The sequence below is a fragment of the Manis pentadactyla genome, chromosome 13 (genome assembly GCF_030020395.1).
Source record: "Manis pentadactyla isolate mManPen7 chromosome 13, mManPen7.hap1, whole genome shotgun sequence".
Taxonomy (NCBI): domain Eukaryota; kingdom Metazoa; phylum Chordata; class Mammalia; order Pholidota; family Manidae; genus Manis; species Manis pentadactyla.
Window position 1 is genome coordinate 9,532,569 of NC_080031.1, and position 14,495 is coordinate 9,547,063.

Below are 14,495 nucleotides of genomic sequence, written 5' to 3' on the forward strand. Positions count from 1 at the left end.
ACTGCTACCTCTGTCCCAACATCCCCTCCTGCTTTTCAGCCTCCCGATCATTCCCTAGACTCCCCTTAGGTTGCCTCCTCTGCGAAGCCTTCCTCGACTCCTCGTGCACAGTTCTTCCCATCCTCCTCCATACACTTTTTTCATTCATCTATTATAACACTTCTCGGGCTGTATTGTACTGTGTTTATTTCTCTTCTCTGCTGTCTGTGTGCTTATTAAGAACGTATTTCTGAATTAGCCTATTTTCTAACCCAGAATATTTTAAGTACTCAATAAACCTTTGTTAAATGAGAATATAAATGATCTTTGTTTCATGACCAACAAAAATGACAATTGTGATACGTGGCAAATGTCTTAGATTAGTCCTTCGTAGTGGGAAGAAAGGTTGCAGCCACAGATCCCCATGCTAGCTTACACTAGTAAATAGGATTCATAGTCCTTGGTTACTCATAGGGCCCAAGTCATCCCCAAGGTCTCACTCATTAAAAGCATAGCATGGCTGCAGCCATGACCTGCAGCTCAGAGAAGCAGTCCAAGGGCTGCCATATACATCGGATGTCTTCTCACGGGCTTGCTACTCCCTGATTTGTGATGTGCTCAGCTTAAAGTGCACTATCTCATTTTAAATGCAGTAGCCTAGTTGTGGTAGCAAAAGAAACCATCCTTAGTATATTTAGTTGCCTCTAGGAGAAAGACCCCAGATTTCTGACTGGGACCCAAGAGGCCAGAGATTTAGCCAGGAGAAGTTCAGCTTCAGCAAAGAGAACCAGAGAGATTCCCAGGGACCACAGGAATGGAGGCCCCGGGGTGGGCGAGTCATGGAAGAGGTTGAGGCTTTCAGCAATCTGAGAACAGAGAGTATTGAGGGGAGGGCTGCCAAGGGGTCACAGAGGAAAAAAAGAAAGAAAGAGTAGCAGGGAGAAAATGGTGGGAGAAGGAGAAGATGTAGGGGGAACAGAGCTAGTCCGACAGGTGCAAGATCCGCACTGGAGTCCTGCTCCGGGTGCTAATTGGCTTCCTGCCCTTCCAGAGCTCTGTTCCCCCAGCCACACCACGAGGGGCACCAGAACCGCACCTCTAGTCACCTGGGGAGTCACCTAAGCTTACGTACAGCAGACCTCACTCCACCCTACTGCCAGAACACACACCCACAAGACTGGTAAGGGGTGGTCTACACCGAAGGAAAACCCCCGTGTGATTCCGATGCCTGCTCCTGGTTCAGAATCCCATTAAATGACCGCCAAGATTCCTTCCAGCCCGAACATCTCGAGAGACTCTGGACTCTGATAACAAACTGGGTTTCCTTCCGTGTTTACCCATGTCTTCCTCTAGTGCCCAGCAGGCAGGCTGGCTCAGCTCTGCCACACTTCCCAGCGGCTGCGCAAGGGTCTCTGGAGGCAAAAGCCTGAGAGATCAGGAGGTGGAGACCAGGTGCCTTTCTAGCGCCCGGCAGTCACCAGCCAACAGTTCCTGATATTGGACAGTAGAGGGCGCCAGGCTCCGTGTCCCCCAGGGAGGAGAGGTGTGTAAACAGAGGATAATGGAACTTCATTCAGAACAGAAAAATACCTTAGAGAGCTTCCAGGCCAACCTCTTCATTTCATACAAGAGCAAATGGGCTCGAAGAGGGAGTGGCTCAACCATCCGGTCTGGATTCAAGTCGTCTGAGAGTCCTGCACCTTCAGGATTGACCGACCCACTTTCCATTTGAGTCTTGCTGTCTAAATCATGACTAAATCACGACATCTACTCGGTCATTCACGTTCAAGTTTGTTTCATGAATTTAATCACAATAATATGATACAAAATAAACTTGTGGCCAGAAGTCGAGACTCCTGGGATTCTTTTCTAGGAAGAGTGCCACCTTTCATATGACCTCCGCTTTCATGTCCTACACCCCTTACCTGTTCACCAGCCTACAACTTGGGACAGAGATAATGCTAAGAACATGCTAGAAATAGATGGTCTGAAAAAGGCTAAGTAAGATGGAATCATCATTTAGCCTGGGAGAGAAAATCATTTAGCCAGGGAGATGTATATATCACGCTTCTGACATGTGAAAGAACATTTGTAATGAGATAGGAGCCCCAGTTCTCTGAGCCCATTGAAAGTGGGACAGTGCGTGAGAACACTCTAAGGTCACGCTCAAGATCCTGGATTTGTTTGCACCAGAAACATTTGTTGATGGGAAGACTTCCCATCGTAACAAGGAAGTGGCTGTGGGGAATCAGAAGATTTTAAACTAAAGACCGCAGAGCTATCAGTGTTCCCCCTTCTCCCAGTTGAGAGTGAGGTGATGTAATGGGAGATGCCATACATGGAAAAGACTGTGGAGGAAGACAAGACACCAAAGGCTGTCAGATTTTGGTTTGGAGAGGCGGTTCCTGAAGTGTGATCCCCAGCAGCATCAGCACCTCCTGGCAATTTATTAGACATGCAAATGTTCAGGCTAAGCCTACAGAATCAGAAAGTCTGGGTTTTAAGAGGTCCTGCAGGGTATTCCGAGGCTGGCTGAAGTTTGAGCACCACTGGGTTAGAGGTAGGTATGACTTAGAGACAGGAGGGTAGAAGACATCTAGGTAACTCAGGAGGTTTCTCTGAGCCCAGTGAGTCAGGGGTTCAACCCAGGCCAGAGAAGAAGGCGTAGCTGATCTGGCAGCCTTAGGCTTCACGGAGGCTGTGGTCCTCTTTCTGTAAGGATGAGGTCAAGGGACCAGGAAGAGGTCGTTCTACTGTGATCTCCCAGCCTTTCTGCTTTGAGGAAAGGCACAGAGGGCAAGCTCTTGGGCAGTGTGCAGTAAGCTGGCCACTTAAGGAAGACAAGTCAATGGTGACATTTTTAAATATCACCACTCCCAGTACATGGGGTTTTGCATACCCTAAGTGCTCTTATTTGTGTGGAAACCAACAGCTCAGCCCCCTACCTCTAAGAACAAGACACCCTGGGGACCCTCTGCCCAGCCTCACCCTCCTCGGTGACTCGGAGAGGGATCAGCCGTGTAGTCTTCACAAAGGGGCGATGCGCCTCAAACTCAAATTCCCGGGACACGTTGCAAGTGTAGAGGCCAGAGTCATTCAAGGTGACGTTGAGTACAGTGATGGACACATCTTGCAAGTCTTTGCTTCCGTTCCACTGTAGGCGTCCCTGGAAGGGGCTCTCCACCTCCTGGTGGCCATTGCGATACTCGTAGATCTGCAGGTAGAGAAGCAGAGGGCAGTAGGGCCAGGAAAGAAAACAGCAGGGGTGGGCAGGGGAGCTGAGATGGGGATGGGGACGAGGAAAGAAACAGAACTGGCAGGGCAGTAGGGGCCACGGTACGAGGGGATCCTGAGCGTGGAAGTGGGGTTAGGAGGCTTGGGGGAAGGAAGAGAGCGAAGACCAGGAAGAGGGCAAAAAGCACATGGACGCAGGTAAGAGGTGAGAAGGAGCTTGGCAGAAAAGCAGAGGCAGAAAGAAAAAGAAAAGGAAGGTGAGTGAAGCACAGAGAGAACAAGAGGGGGAGACTGAGAGCAAGAAATATCAGAAGGACGGGGAAAGAACAAGAGCATAAGAGGTGCCATGGGGGCCGCCAGTGAGAGTGAGGCTCAGAGACTCGAGAGGTAGCTTAATTCGTCACGAGGACAGCCAAAAGCCCTGGCCTCAGAACTGGATTCTCTCTGAGTCAAGAACTGCCAGCCCACATGCACAGCATCAGGTCTTTGCCTCTGGGCTAAATGATGAACAAAATCTGGTCTCTAAACCTCTTTTCTCAAGCACTTCCACCTTCTGACACACCTTTGTTTTCACTACATCTGTGCTGTCCGTTCTAGTCTTCAATGGCCACGTGTGGCTACTTAACTAATTTAAATTAGTAGACATCAAATACAACGTATAATTCTGTTCCTCGGTTGCACCAGCCACATTTCAAGGGCTCCACAGCCACATGTGGCTAGTGGCTACAAATACGGAACATTTCCACCCCCACCAAACTGTCTACCAGACAGCATTGTTCTGTATTTCCACTACAATTTTTAAAGCTTCTTTTCCTCCTCCTGAGACACCTTCTCCTCACTCTGGGCAAGCCTGGAAGTAGAGGAAGCAACTGCATATAACCTGAGGCAAATGGGGGGCTTCACTTGTGGCCAAGATAACGAGGTTCCTGTAACTTGGGGGATCAGCCTCAGTCACGGTCAACCCCGAGCCAGGCTCTGGCAAGTCTACCGACTATAGTTCTGGCCCCTGATTGGAGCAGACCTACATCAGCCTGGAGGCAGAAATGAGTTCAGCCTTAGGAAGCTAAACTGAAGAGTAAGAGAAGCTCAGTTTCACCCTGCTGTTGTCGTCTCCATCGAGCCTTCGTGGGGAAGAACTTTGCCTCCAGGTAGGTGGGGTAGTTTGGTAAGAAAGGCTTTGAATCTGTTGTTAGATGAGCTGGCTCAAACCTAAATTCTCACTAACTTAACTTTTTGGAGCTTCAGTTGCTTCATTTGCATGTTATATGTATCTTTTCGCTAGCAAACATTGATACAATGCTTCCTAAAATCCAGAGCTATTCTAAATGCATTAAAAATTGAGGCTGAAGGGTCTGGGGAGCAACTCTATGAGGTAGCTATGGCTTTATATCCCCATTTTAGGGATGAGGAAACTGAGGCACAGCGAGGTTAAACAATGTGTTCCAGGACCCAGAGCTAATAAAGTTGTGAAGTTAAGAAGCAAACCCAGGTAGACTGATTCCAAAGTGAGCGCAAGTGTGAATAATGGTCATCCCCAGGGTGGCATTCAAAGTATGCAACAAGCGTATGGACACTGACACCAAACACTTCAGTGGAGAATGGCCATGGCCCAGGAGCAGAGTCTCAGAGGCCCCCTGCTCTGTCAGGCCTATCCCTTTGATTCTAGATCACAGGGAGGTCTGGAGGTTCCTAGGAGGAAGGATGGTGGGGAGGCCACTGGGAGGCCGGCCACAGCAAGTATCTGCTATAGAATTACTTAAATATTTTACCATCGATGTGGCTGTACTCGGTGTACCAGCTGAGCATCAGCCTTGGTCATCTCTATCATTTTTGTTTCACTGGGATTGTGGAAGTCAGTTGGGCTGACCTATGTTATGCTATACAATGATGCGAAATCCATGTTTCTACTAATTTAATCCTCCCAACACAATGGTGCAGAAGATTCATTGAAAACCCCTGCACGGTGCCTCGTCGGATGACCAGCACACAGTAGGCTTGAAGGACTACTTCTCTCTCTTCCTTCTCCTGCTTGTGTCCAGGAATGCTTGCAGCTGGCCCAGTGCCCTTCCTGTCACAGAGGCTGCGCTAAACCGAGGATGTCAGTTACCTGCTGAGGAGCTGTCAGTGCTTTGAACAGAAAGAGCCAGTGTCTGTCAATCCTCATCGCCTAGACTCTCAGGAGCCAGGCACATAATAGCAGAAGCAAGCAAAAGAAAGGCCAGAGTCAGCAGTCAGACATACAAGGAAATCTTTACCGCCCTCGGGCCTGTAGAACCACTCCACCACCGTGGTGGCCTCCACTTCCTCCCTCTTCATGCAGGAGATGCAGCGCAGCTTCATGGGGTTGCCCTGAACAGCCTCCGTCTCCGACGGCACTTCCACACACACGGGGAAGCAGACATTGACTGGAGAGAGGCCGGATGACAGGGCAGGAGCAGGAGGTGTTGGGAAGGGGGTCACCAGGAGAGAGGCATCGGAGAACGAGGGAGGGAGGGAGAAGGGACGAGAAGGAAGAATATGAGACAAACTCGTGAGCAGCACAGAGATGTGCGCACACCCTCCCCTGCGCTCTCCCAGTACGCATGCTCGGAGCTGGCAGGGACGTAGGGAGAGGAGCCATGGATGACTGAACCGACTTGAGAGCCTCCCCGGAAGCAGTGGGGGTGGGGTGCAGCACTTTGAACTCTGCCCTCAAAGATTTAAGTGTCGAGGTGGGAGGCAGGGCATACACGCATCCACCCATTGGTCAACATGCCCTCTTCATTCAACCAACGTGCTCTGAAACCTACTCTATGTGAGGCCTGATACTAGGCTGAGACCCAAAGATGAATGAAATACAAACCATGGCATAAAGGCATTTATCATCTAGGAGGGAACACACAGTAACGTGCTCTGTTCCCAGAGGAGGGGCAATTAATTATTCCTTGTTGGGCTGAGGACAGAGGAAGAGAAGGACGGTGAGTCTTGAGGCTGAAAGGATAGATCTGACTACGTTGTGAAGAACTCTGTATGTCCTTCACAGTATGAGGGTCAAATGTTTGAAAGCCATGGATTGATATAATTATATCTGTCTTTTATGAAAAATTCAGGTAATTCTGATGCAGGGTGGAGGATGGAACAGCAATGAGAAAAAGGCTGAGCTGACCTTTAGGCTGGAGTGCTGGCTTTACACAGAGGAGTAGAAAGACAAAGTTAAAAACCTGGAGAGAGGTCAGATTGGGGGACAGCTTACACGTTGCATGGAGGTCTGAACTTATAGTTCCTGCCCTCTACAAATTCACAGCTCCAAAAAAAGGCAAAGATATCAGCCTGCAAATTCAGAATAAGTCAAAACGTGGGATGTGGCTGCCAATAAGTCAAGTGCAAACGTGGGCCATATTAACAGATGCACACTGTGCAGAACAAGGGAGAAACAGTTCCTCCGCACTGTTCAGAACAAATCTGGACTGTTATGATCAGTGCAGGGTGTCACATTCTACAAAAGGTAGCTGTTCACTGAGTTCATGCCCAGAGAGGGGCAAGATGGAGAAGGATCTGGGGACAAAGTCTGGTGAGCAACAACTGGGGGCAACAGGGGTGCTAGCTTAGGTGCAGAATTAATCTGTTTTCAAATATGAAGGCTGGCATATGGGAGAGAAAAAGAGATTCTGTCCACCTCCAAAAGTTACAAGAAAGCAGTTTACCTCAAGTTAAAAAAAATTTTTTTTCTGGTGCTGACGCTGTTCACACATGGAAAAAAATCTGTTTGACAAGAGAGTTTATACCTCTTGTATGGAAGATTCAGAAAAGGGACGATCGCCAAGGATTCTTATATCAGGACTTCTAAACTCCCTTCTGATGCTACCTTCTCATGAATTAATAATAAAGACAGAACCTCTAAAATAGCGAAACAATACACATTGATGTTTAGAAAGTGGTCCACTGTAAATAGTCAGTCTGTTCCTCTATTAGCAGACGGTTCTTTCTAAAACCAGAAGAAAGCTTTATTTAGAGCTAAAATAACACTAATTTTGAGTCAAAAAAAAAATGCGTGATAGACTTAGAACGCAGCAAAGTTCACTTTAAAACACTGTTTAAAAACTAGTGGCACTATGATAAGGTTTAAATTAGCAAGGAAAAATAAATTTAACTGGTTTTGAAGCTCCCAAGCAAACTAGGGCTGGGCTACTGGCCAGCCTACAAGAGGGTCTCTTGCTTCTGCACATGGACCATCACTCTAAAGGACAGAGGGTCCAATCAAGAGAGAACCGTCAGAAACATTTTCAGAATGTGATGAGCTTGAAATCTTGATTATAAGCCTGGTTTGAAAAAAAATGAGAAGGTGTGCTCTGTGCAGAAGTTTGGGAGTGGATGGAGGTACAGAGTGTATACTGAGAGCTCTATGCAGTAGGAAGCCTGGGGGCACATTTAGATTTTTTATTTTTTTTTCTTCTTTCTTTTATCAAATGTATATCACGGTGGTTCAACAGTTCCCCTCCCCCTCCCTCTGCCTCTACCCACTCCCTTCCCCCTTGGTAACCAATAGTCACTTCTCAGTGTCTAGGAGTCTAATGCTGTTTTGTTCCTTCTGTTTGCCTTTGTTTTTTTTGTTGTTGTTTTGTTTTGTTTTTTGCCTTTGTTTTTATATTCCACAAATAAGTGAAATATATAGCATTTGTCTTTCCCTACCTGGCTTATTTCATTGAGCATGATACCCTCTAGCTCCATCCATGTTGTTACAAATGGTAGGATTTCTTTTCTTTTTATGGCTGAATAATACTCCATTGTGTATATGTACCATTTCTTCTTTATCCCGTCACTTACTGATGAATACTTAGGTTGCTTCCGTATCTTGGCTATTGAAAACAGTGCAGCAATAAACATAGGGGTGCATATATCTTTTTGAATCCTGGGTTTTTGTTTTTTTCAGGTAAATTCCTAGGAATGGAATTACTGGGTCAAATGGCATTTCTATTTTTAGTTTTTTGAGGAATCTCCAGACTGCTTTCCACAGAGGTTGCACCAATTTGCAGTCCCACCAACATTGTAGGAGGGTTCCTATTTCTCCGCACCCTCACTAGCATTTGTTATTTCTTGTCTTTTGGATAGTGGCCATTCTAACTGGTGTGAGGTGATATCTCACTGTGATTTAATTTGCATTTCCTTGATGATTAGCAATGTGGAGCATCTTTTCATGAGGGCACACCTCATATTTAAGGAGACATGTTAAAGGTAAGTTAGTTGGATGATGTTAACTTCAAAAGCAGAATAAGCAAATGTACCAAGGAATGTGTGGTTACAATTAGGCAGGATGAAGAAGGTATTTGGCAACTAAAGGACTGGGTTTGATCTACTATTTAACTTCTCTGAGACTCAGCTTATTCACCAACAAAATGCTAAAAACAGTATCTACCTAATAGATTGGTCTTGAACATTTATGGAATAACTCATAAGAATGTGCTTTGTACAAACATCACTTGTGAATATTATTTTACCCTTCATTTATTTGCTCAGTCATTCAACATATGAATGGAGGGCTCACTGTGTGCCCGGCACTGTTTTAGGCCCTAAGAACACAATAGGGTGCACAACAGAACCATCCCTGATCTCACGGTGCAGGGAGAGAGAAAACAAGCAGCATTAAATTGTAATAAATTCTATGAGAAAAAATAAAACAGAGTAGAGGCGATAGTGCATAGGACCACTGCAGACAGCAGGCACTGAAGGAAATGAGGAAGCAAGCTGTTATGTTGAATATCTGTGTGAAGGCATGCCAGACAGCGAAAATAACAACCCAGGTGCCAAAGCAAAGAACACAATAAGGTACAGGGAACAAAGCGAGGATAGGAGGCAAGATAGGAGAGATAAGCCAGGGCCACATCATGGCTGACCTGGTACGCCATGATTAGACCTTTGGCTTTGGCTTAGAGTGACATGGGGAGCACTGGAGGGTTCTGAGAGGAAGGAGGACATGATTTACATAAAACTGCCATGTTGAGAATAAACTGAGGAGGTGAGGAAGGACAGGAGTGCAAGCAAAGACAACAGTTGAGAGGCTGGTTCAGTGATCAAACTGAGAGATGGTTCAATGGTTTTGCTTGGATGAAGGTGGTGGTGAAGCAATTGGGGTCTGAATGGGAATACTTTGCTGGACTAACATCCTTGAATAGGTAGGAGGTGACGTACTTTAGTGTACAAGCAGGTGAGTTGGTCTTAAAAATAGGAGCATAGTTAGGTCATTTGTAGTTAAAGGAGGGAGGGCAGAATATATGCAGTCAGTGTGGTGAAATGGCAGCCTCTCTTGTTTTCTGAGTTGCCCCTGAGATGGGACTACTCCAAGGTAGCATCAGAGAGCAAGTCCCATGGTTCCCTTCCAACCAGAGCCCAGTTTCAAAGTGTAAGAATTCTACTCATGAGGTCCTGGATAGTACATTGTAAAATGGCCACAACTGTTTGCTTGCCTTTTGCAACATGACTTGCTGCTCCTTCGTCAAAGGCTGAAGTCTGTTTCTCCAACCCATGAGTCCCCAGTCAGTACTCTGCTGCCTCTCGTTCTATGAAATTCTCTAGATGTCTAAGAAAAGGTTGAACATATAGTAGGTGTTCAACCCACATTGCTGACTATAAATAATAAACTCTTGGAATAATCTTGGTCGAATCATTTGACCTTTGGTCAGCTCTTTAATTTCCATAGTAACAATGAAGAAGTTTGTAAGAAGGGAGAATATGATGTAGTAATGATGATTATATTTAACTGTGTTATAACATCAATTTATTATGAGGTGGGTAGGTAGTAATGTGTGTTGAAACCACTCCTCTAATACCACCACATCTTTTTCTCCTTAGGGCTTTGCTACATTTCCCCTCCTGAGCTTGATTAGAATCCTTTCCTTTGTGTTAAGAATAATAAAGGCTTTGATTAGAATGCAAATAGTTTCCACAAGGGGGGTAATAACTGAAGTTTTTTGTAGATACTAACAGCTTGAAATGACTTGGTCTATCAGATTAGCCAGTCACTTAGCAGAGCCTTGAAAGAATGAGATCTAAGTCAGGATCCTGGGGGAAGGGAGGAAAACATTCCCCAACACCAGACATCTGGTAGAGTAGACCTGGAGAGGAAGAGCAGGGACTAAAGGATGAGTGAGGTCCTAGGAAAGTCAATGGCATGGCAGAGGGGGGAAGGGTGGCTCACAAGAGGGATGAGAGGACAGATGTTTCCCTGGCAATCCTGCATAGCAGCACATGTGTCCAAAAGAGGAGCTAGAATGAGCACTAGAAGACTGAAATCAGAAGACAAGGGTTCTCCAGCAAGTCCTTTCCCCTCTCTGAGCTCATTTTCTCATCTCTAAATTGAACATATTACTACTTCCCCTGTCTACCCCATAGGATTGATATGGAGACCAAAAGAAGTAATGGATTGAAAATTGCTTTGTAAACTGTAGATCACCAGGCCAGTGTAGGGTTTTATTATTATTATATACTGTATTGAAGGAAATAAGGGAACTTTTTTCAACACATGCAGAAAATAAAAGAATGGAAAAGATTCTTTCCAGTCATAGTTGCATCATATGAAAAATCAATGTGGGAAGGGAGAATGCATCTAAGCTAAGTGCTTTCTAAGAATGGAATTATACACTAATAAAATGAAATTCACTTGTGATTTGAGGCCCTTTCTCTTAAATTTAATGACCAGGTTTCCTGAACCATCCCTCTTTTCCCTTCTGCAGCCTTTCAGTTTGGTAAACCAATGTTCAGGTTACACAGAAGCTGAGAATGAGCAAGGGTGGGGGTGATGTACAACACTTCTTCCAAAGGTTACTTTTTGTGAGGGAGGGGAGTGAAGGTGGGGAGAGGAATGGACCCTACCAATTTTAGCAATATTCTGTAAATATTTCCCTACCATTGAGTTGTGGAGCTGAAAGGGATGTTAGATATCATCTGCCCCACCTTCCAAACTTTACATGTGAGTAAACAGATACTCTACTGTTGATACAAAATGAGCTAGTGGCAGCACGGACTCCCATCCAGGCTTTGTAAATCCTAGTCAAAAAGTCCTTGGACTATATAGCATGTTCCCCCCCCTCCACTGGAATTCAGGCAGGAATGCTAATAAGTTAAATTAGAGTTTGGTAAGAAAAGCTCTCTAGAATCTCACTCCAACCTCAATGCTTTACCCACACTCTTTCTTACCAGCCAGATTAACCTCTCCTATGCCTCATGTCCCTAGTTTTAGCCTCCCCTGTGGAAATCTCAGCCTTAATCTTCAAGGAAGGTGAGATCATTGGCAACCTATTATGTCTGTTTCATCTTCAGGTCTGATCCACTCTACTGGGAATGGATGGCGGTAAGTGTGCCTTTGGGACTGGCATTACTGTCCCCTTTGTCCTTCCTAGTCTGTCTTATCACGCATTTTATTCAACAGGAAGCTTGGTTCTGCTTCTGGTCACATGAAAAATCCAGGAAATGCTGGCAGCCAGAGTTAGTCCTGGAGGCTTAATAAGGTGATACTAAGGCAAACAGGCAATTCCTGTTAGCATATTAGCCACTGCACAGGCAGAATGAGGTTCATGTCAACCATGGAAGCATAATCTCACACGCCTACTTTCAATAACACAAGGGAGGCACAATCACTTCTAATTATCCTGGTCATTGATTTTTTTAGCTAAGATCATGTAAAGCAATATATCAAGTGAAAAACACTTTTTGACTTGAGGACTTAATCAAAGTCGTCAAAAGCAGAGATGCCCAGAACCATACAACTACACACACACACACACACACACACACACACACACACACACACACACACTACTACATCCTCACCAATCCATTCAGATGCTGATACTAACATGCTCACACATACGCTAGCACACACATTCAAACACTTAGGCATACACTGACACAGTAAAGCATTCTCTCAATCACATATTCGGACATTATCATGTAGACTCATTAAACTCTTTCCACACACATGCACACACCCCACTCCAAGCCCGTCTCTGACACCATTCTGCTTAGCCTTCTTGTAGGTCTTCCTTATTTGGAGGGAGAAGGTCACCTCACTCCCTCACAGAATACAAACAAGAACCTATTCATCTTGGAAGGCTAAAAACTCAGTTCCCCAAACATCAAACATCTTAGCTCCATATATTCATGAAAAAGAAGAAAGATGCAATTCTCAGGTGCCTATTTGTCTAATACATGCTGCAAATGGCTGAATGTTTAATTAAAATCAAACAGATGGAACTAAAGTATTTTCACTCTTAAAATGCATGCATCCAGCTTTAAAAAAATAGAGAAATTAATTTGAAAACCCACTGACTCCCCATTGAGAAATGAAATGGAAATGCAACCAAGATTTTTTTTATATACATATATATGAACCTGACTGAACTTCCTTTCAGCAAAGGGAAAGGGAAAAAAATATTTTGGAACTAACAGGAAACAGGAAGAAGGGTGGGAAAACCACCAAGGGACCTTGGTTTAGGAATGAAGCAGCAGAGGACTGGGGAGGTATTTTTCCAATCTCAAAATCCCAGCTCTCATGGAACCCCTATGGATTTCCATGTCTGGCCGACATGCATAGAGGGAAGCCAACCCCGGCTCCTGTTTGTCACCAACGACATCAGTAATTATTATTGTTAGCATGATTACTGTTATCTGCGTCTCGCATGACAGGTGCTGGTACTTACCCCAGAAGATGAGCACGAGAGAAAAGAGGGAAAACAATCTGTTGCAGGCAGGCATCTTTTTCGGTGGGTGGTTTCAGAAGGGGCTAAACAGAGAGATTCCCTTGGTCAAGAACTGCACCCTCTCAGGTACTTTCGAGGAAACCCTTTGGGATGAAATGCCCCCAACGGGGCGACTTTCTGACTGAAATAAGAGCCAGACGCCGGTAACTGGGGAGGCTCTACGGGCTTTCTGAGCCAGGCGGGGGGGTTTCAGCTCCAAGCTAACTGTAGCCAACCGCCCCTGTTCGAGGGAGCAGATCAGCAGCTTGGCGCGCTCTCCCCGGAGCCCGTTGCTGGGATCCGGCTCAGCACCACGGACAGCACCTTCCCCGCCCACCCCGGAACTTCGAATGCCAGTTGCTCCGCTGCTCGGCTTGTTTGCGCCTCGGGAAAGCTCAGCTCTCAGGGAGCAGCTAGACTGGCTCTAGGCGGCTGGGCTGTCGAAGGGGTCCATGTTGGTAACCCTCTCACCTCCCAAGGAGCTGCTACGCTCCAATTAGCAGCCACCAAGACACGGGATCCTTCCGAGATGGAGCTCGGGCTGCATCCGCCCCGCCCGGCTTCGCTAGCTGGGCGTGCCCCGACTCCCGAAGCCACCGGGGCCGCCGTCTGAGCTACAAAATTTGCTCAACCTCGTCCTGTCCACACCCGCCCTCGGCTTCCCGGGGAGGTCCGGGGGGGCCTGGAAGGAGGAAGAGGCTCCGGTTCGGCCGGCAAGCTCAGAGGTGGGGGGCGGGGTGAGTGTGGGAAGGGTGGGCCCCTTCCCCGGAGCTCGACCCCAGATCGCGCCAAGGCCTGACTCTGGGTGGCGGGTGACCAGCTCTCCTTCTTCAGGCCCCCCGACCGCGTGTGCAGTCAACCTGGACATGCGCAGGCGGCCGTCCGCCCCCGCAGTCACCACGGACCCACCCCTCGTGCACACACTCCCCACCCCCAAACAGGCGTGCCCCTCCCAGGGCCCAGCCCGGCTGCGAGAGGGGGGCGGAGCTCGGAGCAGCACGAACACCTCCGGCTCCCGTGATTGCTCCGCTGGCCGGCTGGCTGGCTGTCTCCGGGTCTCCCTTCCACATCTCCTCACCTCTACCCAGCACGGGCACACTCCCTCCCACCAGTTCACACCACTCCTGCCGGCGCACGGACATGCTTGCCTCCGGCTCCGGGAAGGGCAGGGCCAAATCTCTTTCGGGCAATGATGTCATCTGCAATGTACACTGCACAGGAGAAGCTCCGGGCTTCTACCCCCCGACCCCGTCCCCTCCTGTTCTCCCAGTCTATCCTTTGTCTAGCCTTGATTAATTGGTTCCGGGCACACAGAACGCAGCGAGATAATAATCCCTGCTTAGGAAAGGGACTAGGAGTGAGGCGCACCTGTTCCCACGTTCACCTCCTCGCCCAGTGCGGCGACCCAGATGTAGGCGCAACAGCGGTGTTGGGGGCGGCGGCAACTCCCTCTCACTCTAATCTTTTTTTTTTTTTTTTTAGTTTAAAAGCAGATAGATTGTGGTTTGGCTTCTCCCTCCTAGCCACTCCCTAGTCCTAACAGCTGTTTCAGTGCCCCTGCCTCGTCTCTGG

General features: G+C 47.1%; 1 protein-coding gene across 3 annotated transcripts in view; it reads right to left on the reverse strand.

The window, feature by feature from the left end:
- SCN3B (sodium voltage-gated channel beta subunit 3) overlaps positions 1-14,051 on the reverse strand; it is a 261,377-nt gene extending 247,326 nt beyond the window's left edge. Inside the window, exons 1-4 of one of the 3 annotated variants that reach the window (XR_008993441.1) lie at positions 13,395-13,844; positions 12,885-12,967; positions 5,455-5,618; positions 2,968-3,193 (exon numbers count right to left, since the gene is read on the reverse strand). Coding sequence is in view for 2 of the 3 variants with exons in the window: in XM_036930292.2 (XP_036786187.1) it covers positions 2,968-3,193; positions 5,455-5,618; positions 12,885-12,939 (445 nt within the window). In the remaining variant the exon portion in view is untranslated. Of the gene's footprint in view, positions 1-2,967; positions 3,194-5,454; positions 5,619-12,884; positions 12,968-13,394; positions 13,846-14,001 lie in introns of those variants that run through there. The other 2 variants (XM_036930292.2, XM_036930293.2) reach the window with 2 other exon arrangements.
- Positions 14,052-14,495: the final 444 nt, after the last annotated feature.